At 43.9% G+C, this 6,321-nt stretch overlaps 1 protein-coding gene across 4 annotated transcripts in view; it reads right to left on the reverse strand.

Annotated features, from left to right (window-relative positions):
• Positions 1-514: 514 nt before the first annotated feature.
• HAO2 (hydroxyacid oxidase 2) overlaps positions 515-6,321 on the reverse strand; it is a 215,243-nt gene continuing 209,436 nt past the window's right edge. For 2 of the 4 annotated variants that reach the window (XM_055084369.1, XM_028488954.2), the window contains 3 exons: positions 5,777-5,935; positions 5,321-5,390; positions 515-1,631 (listed from right to left, as the gene is read on the reverse strand). In XM_055084369.1, coding sequence (XP_054940344.1) covers positions 1,576-1,631; positions 5,321-5,390; positions 5,777-5,935 — 285 coding nt within the window. In that variant the 3' untranslated portion in view covers positions 515-1,575. The remainder of the gene's footprint in view (positions 1,632-5,320; positions 5,391-5,776; positions 5,936-6,321) is intronic. The other 2 variants (XR_008617140.1, XR_008617139.1) reach the window with 2 other exon arrangements.

Below are 6,321 nucleotides of genomic sequence, written 5' to 3' on the forward strand. Positions count from 1 at the left end.
ATCAGATTGTTGTATAGAGAACAGAATGTAACAAGGAGTGAGAGAACATGGGGAAACCAGTTATGAAGTTATTTATTTAGGGCACTGGAAATTCATCCTTAACTTTCTTGTTGACTTCAAGCGTCAGGTCTTATTCAGCTGGATGCCCCTGCTCTAGAAGTCTATTTTTGCTGACTACTGGTCTGGGGAATTTTTAATCTGGTAGGGCATCTATTCATTTTTCCATCTCTCCTTTCACCCATGTATCTTCAGTCCATCCACCCATCCATCCATCCATCCATTCATCTATCCATCCATCCATCTGTCCATCCCACAAACGTTTATAGAGATGCTGCTATATGCCAAGCCCAGTACCAAGTATATAGTTTCTTGCTCAGAGCCATGTACAGTCTACTAGTGGTGAGAGACAAATAAATAAACATAACACATTATAATAAGGATTGTAATAGTATAATGTGCAAAACACAATAGGAAACACCTAACAAATAGCCAGGTAAGAATAGGTGACATTTGAACAAGGTCTTGAAAGATGAATAGGAATTTGCCAAATAATAATAATAAAAGCTAAAATAAATAAATAAATAAATAAAAGCTACTATTTCTTTTTTTTTAAGGAACATTTATTTATTTATTTATTTATTGGCTGTGCTGGGTCTTCATTGCTGCACGCAGGCTTTCTCTAGTTGTGGCGAGCGGGGGCTACTCTTCATTGCTATGCACAGGCTTCTCATTGTGGTGGCTTCCCTTGCTGCAGAGCACGGGCTCTAGGCTTGTGGGCTTCAGTAGCTGTGGCATGCAGGCTCAGTAGTTGTGGCTCGTGGGCTCTAGAGAGCAGGCTCAGTAGTTGTGGCACACGGGCTTGGTTGCTCTGCAGCACGTGGGATCTTTCAGGACCAGGCATCGAACCCGTGTCCCCTGCGTTGGCAGGCGGATTCTTAACCACTGTGCCACCAGGCAAGTCCCAAAGCTGCTATTTCTTAAACACACTAGAACTCTGAACTTTACATATATTATCTCAATCTTTCTCTCATCCTAGAGAGCTAGGTAGTATAATCCCCATTTTATAGACAAGGACATGGAAGAACAGAGAGATCAAAAAACTTTCCCAAGTCACAGTCCTGTCAATCCTATGTCTGTATGACTCCAAAGCCTATGTTTTTAACTATATTATTTCCCTATTATCTACAGATAGGAGTATAATTTTTGTTGGGGAATATTTTATATGTATAGCTCTTCTGTCTAGAGTGCAGATTTCCATAGCTGTTTCATAGAAACGTAGTATATTCAAAAATTTTAATCCACTAGCTACTTCAGTCATTATTGATCTGCCCTTTTAAGATGTCTGCTTTCAGAGGAGGATTTTAGGCAAGATAACAGCATATACAAGGCAGTGAGGCAAAGAAGAGCATCGGCACATTTGAGGAATATGAGGGATTTGGGGTGGAGTGGTTGAGGGTGCAGGGGATGAGCCTGTGGACAGGATGGGACCCAGGCAGGATGGCATCACACACCCTATTACGATTTTGTCTTCTTCCTGTGGGCGAACTCAGCAGTCAGTCCCTTCACTCTCTCTCTCTACAACCTGGAGAACTGGATCAGGTCCCGACTGATCTCGGCAACCGACCGGCAGCCTAAAAGAACAATGTAGTTAAAAAGCTCATTTCTCTAAAACCCCAGTCACCTACCCCACTGTGGGGAAGAGACGGTCTAGTGGGAACAAGCTTGACTTGACCCTGTGCTCACCCTGATTAAATGTTACGTATACAGAACGAATCATCTAATTTTGACTGCACTGGGAATTATTTCACGAGCCTGCGCCTGTGTCTTCTTTTAAAACAGCCATGTCAAAACGGCACGGTAAAAACGTAAAAACCGTATTTTGGCCTTTGGAAAAAGCACTTTGTGTGCAGTGGATACACTTGACCTTTATCTCCCTCGTGATAAGGCTTCAGGACACAGGAAGTATCTGTCAGGGAGGCATATGACTCAGGGAAAGCAGACAAGATAGGGCGAGTGTTTCATACAACTGCCTTCTATGAAAAAGTTTTGTAAAACGCAACACCCGTCTTTGGTGGAGGAGCTTCATTAAAATGCAAAACTGGGACTGTCACTGAGATGAGACACAGGGATTGGAGAGAGTGACTCCAGACAAATGTCAAGAGAGAAGGGAGAAAGTGAGAACACGAGCTGGAGAACTGTCGGCGCAGAAGACAGTGAGAAATCACTGGTGTTAGAGGATATATAATGTTTCACTTGAAGTTCTTTCCCCATCTGTGATGTATGCACCGTCACCTCCCAAAACCTAACTAGCAAATTGTATTACTCACAAAAGTATAACTAATGAGAGGGTGTTTTCCCAAAAATGGAAGCGGAGGAAATGGTTGAGTTTCATGCCTGCGTGGATTATAAGGGACAGAAATGGCAGGTGTGGAATACATAAATAACCCGTAAAATGAATTAAGTCAGCAGAAGCAGGAATTCAGAGCCAGAGGTGCTCTCATCAGAACTGACAATGAGTTTGAGAGCTCTGGGTTTCCACAGGGCAGACAGAAGAGTGCAGCTTCAGAGCAGACCTCCTCAAGGAGCACAGAGATGCCAAAATATAATCTCTGCTTATATATTGTAGTAGAAATAAATATTTAAGTTATGTAAAAATGTCTCAGTAGTTGCATCAAAGTGTTGTGATTCCATTTTGAGATGTGAAGTATCTGTTCACATTTAAGCCATGGTGATACCTGTGTACTTGTTATACTTATCAGTATAAACTCATCAGATTGGGTCTGGGTCCCACAAGGTACCAGGGACATTGCCTTACTCTTGGTAGAGGTTCAGTAAAAGTTTAAGAGTGAATGCATAATTACAATGTATTCCTGCTTTTTCATTACTGTAAATTAGGTAGATATTCACACTAAAAAGCTTTGGCTAAATTAAAGCAAAGTGGTTAATTCCAAGCAAAAAATCTCAAGAAGATTCATATACTCTTCTGATTTAGCCCCCTCGCCTTACGAGGGATGAGAACTGAGTAAGGTGTGTGCAGGCTTGTGCTGATATGATTTATATGTGCACGTTTTTGTTTTTTAAGACAAATCACAGTTTTACCCTTTCTATAAATATAATTTCAGCAATTGGTCTCACAGTTAGAAAAACATTAATTTTAAACTTCTTTTGCTTTCAACCGTAGTGCAAAGAGTGTTCTCCTCCCAGGTCTGTGATGTCTCAGGGTTAAAAGGGAAAAATATCACACATTTCTAGGGGAATTAGGGAAGAGAAGTCATATTGACTGATCACCTCCTGGGTGCCAGGTTTGTGTCAAGGCGTCTGAGATGCAGCGTGCAGGGAAAAGCTAAGGGGTGACAGAATCTCTGGGGTTTCACATTATGATTTCGTACTTTAGTGAGTTCCACCAAAAACACAGCCCCCCCTTCAGCTGAGACTCCCCCTCTCCCCGGGGACTAGCCTGTGGGGCGTCTTTCCTGGGGGAGCGACACACACAGAGGATGCCGAGGGATGGCCGTCGGCCTAGGATTTCTATTCTTCCTCTTCCTCCCCAAACCCTCCTCTCCATCCCACATTTGGTTGTTGATTAGTAATTTTTCTATACATTTAAAACAATACATTCTCACTGTAGAACAATTAGAAGGAAAGGAATATAAAAAGTCAGGCATGAAAGTGTTCATAATCCTGTTTTTTCTTTCTTTTTTTCCTGCCCCCTTTAAAAAAGGAGCATGCTCTCCATGCTCTATTTCAGAAAAAGATTTTCCAGCCACCATTTCCACCCCAATGGTTATTAAGTATAAACTTTTGGTGGAATAAAAAAGCTTTGTTATTGTGAATTCCCCCAACAGGCTTCTGTTTAAAGTTCAGATATCATTTCACAAGGACAGGAGAACATATTTAGGGGAGCAGGAGAAGTCACCTCAATCTCCTGGAATCTGCAGAAACCATAGGTCTTCCCATCCCTCTCCCCCACAACCCCCCCGCCCCCTAGGGGCAAAACACACCAATACGGTATTTGTTCACACTTGTGTTCTCCCCTCCCTCATGGGAGCGACTTGGGTCATTTATTGCCTTATCTTCATAGGCTTTGGCCCAAAATGGACAGTCCCGGTCCTTGACGCCTTAATCCATTTCCCTTTTTTCTCTTTTAAACCGCTAAGTGGAAAGGGGCTGGTGCTGGCATTAATGCCGATCTAAGTTTTCTAGCTTGTACTACTCAAGCCCCAAAGGGTGAGTCTGCAGCCCCAGTGGACACTATGCAAATTGGACGCTGAGTACAAGATACTTGTCTAAATATCAGATCAAAACCAGACCTGAAAAGACCTGGACGTCTTGCCTTGTGCCTAGCACATGTCAGATGCTCAGTAACATCATCTACAGAAATAAGTTAATGGCGTGAAAGCAGTCTTGACTCCACTTCAGAGCTCTTGACTCATTATTTCCTTACTTCTGGAGGAGGTTTCTGTTATTACCATATTTTAGAATTGAGGCGTGGGTGGAGGTCTTACTGGGGTTTGTCTTGTCTGTCTCTCACATAGCAATTGATTACCATCTATAGCAGACAAAGTCAAAGACAGAGCTATTGGCCATTGGCATTTGGGCAGGACAATTCTTTTCTGTGAGACAGCTCCAAGCATTTTAGGATAGTTAGCATCTCTGGTCTTTGAGCACTAAATACCTCCAGTACCCACCCTGCATCATTGTGCTGATGAGAAAAAAATAAACTAACCCCCCGAACAAAATGCCCCTGAAGAGAGAAGTTACCATCATCAGTTGAGAACCACTATTTTACAGGATCCCTGGGATTCCAGGCTTTGCCAAACACGTATGTTTTTATGAGCACTGCTTTACAGTCATCTCATTTTTGACTGAAATAGCCTGCCTGTAACTTCGAGACATTCATGCTTGTCTTGCTGTCTGCGGTTACACAGGATGATGCTTCTCCCCGTTCTGTCCTCCTGTTTGTTTCCATCTCCCCAGCTCCTCCGTGCTTCCCCTATGACATAATTTCTCTACTCTTCACAGTCCATGAATATTACTTAAAAGATGACACACAGAACCACATCTGACAAGCCTGATAGGATCTGAGCAGACCAGAGTAAAACGGGACCCTCTTTCCCAATATCTGAAATTGCATTTGCTTTTGCAGTAGATGTATCACATTTTGAGTTTGTGCTTAATCTTTGTCTGGCACATTTCCTCCCTGTTCTTTCCTTTGGGCAGCCACTGGGTCTGGGAAAGGCGAGCTAGAAGGCCCACTGCTCCTGTTCTTTAGACGGCCTGTTTTCAGTTCTGAATCAGGAAAAGAATTGTAAAAACTTACCTGTCAGGGTCATGGAAGTGTGGAATTCATTTTTTAAAATGTTCAAAACTTCCTCAACACCATGTTCACCCTGCTCCCAAGACAGAGAGAGAGAGAGAGAGAGAGAGAGAGAGAGAAAAGGAGAGACAAAAAGAGGCATGAAGGAACATTCTGACCATGTGCTGAGTATAAATTCTAGGTGAGCTCAGAGCTGTGCTGGGGAGGATGGGGCTACCTGTGAAATTAGAACTATGTTGGGAATAATGGAAAGCAAAGAGGAAAATGTAGGGTGACAGCTCTTGAAAATGAGCAACATGCTGCAGAGGAAGCATTGTGGAGCTGGAGAGGGGTCACTGTCCTTCAGGATCTGTGGCACCTCCAACAAACGGCCAAGCTTGGGGGTTAAACCACAGAAATGCGTGGAAACGAATGAGAAGCGTGGTACCTTCCGGCTGGTTTTCACTTTGCCACTCTCACCTTGTAGGCAAGTCCCCATAGGATGGGTCTCCCCAGAAAAACGCATTTAGCCCCGAGGGCCAGAGCTTTCAGCACATCATTGCCAGTTCGGATGCCACCATCCAGGTACACTTCAATTTTCCCTTTCACAGCAGCCACCACTTCTGTCAAGGCATCGATCTGAAAAGGACAGACAAGTGTGGTTCGAGGGATTTCCCTTTTGACTCTCAGGGTGTCAGGGGACAGCAGTGCCCCCTCAGCATGGGCTGGCACCAGGAGGTCCAAGTGGGGGCGATGCCTAACTGTTCCTCCCCTCCCGTGCTTGAGGCTGCAAGTGCCTATCAAAGCAGTGCAGCCACATTCCCAAGGTCCAGGGACTTTCTGCAGGCTCCCCGTTCTGCCATTTTCTACTCCAACAGAGATGGAGCAGACCTCTTTGCTCCTCTTCACATCCCCTAGGGGACATTTTCCATTTGCAGTGTTCATTTTTTTTTTTTTTTTTTTTTTTTTTTTTTCGGTACGCGGGCCCCTCCCTGCTGTGGGCCCTCCCCTTGCGGAGCACCGGC

Source organism: Physeter macrocephalus, chromosome 4 (genome assembly GCF_002837175.3).
Source record: "Physeter macrocephalus isolate SW-GA chromosome 4, ASM283717v5, whole genome shotgun sequence".
In the NCBI taxonomy this organism is placed as follows: Eukaryota; Metazoa; Chordata; class Mammalia; order Artiodactyla; family Physeteridae; genus Physeter; species Physeter macrocephalus.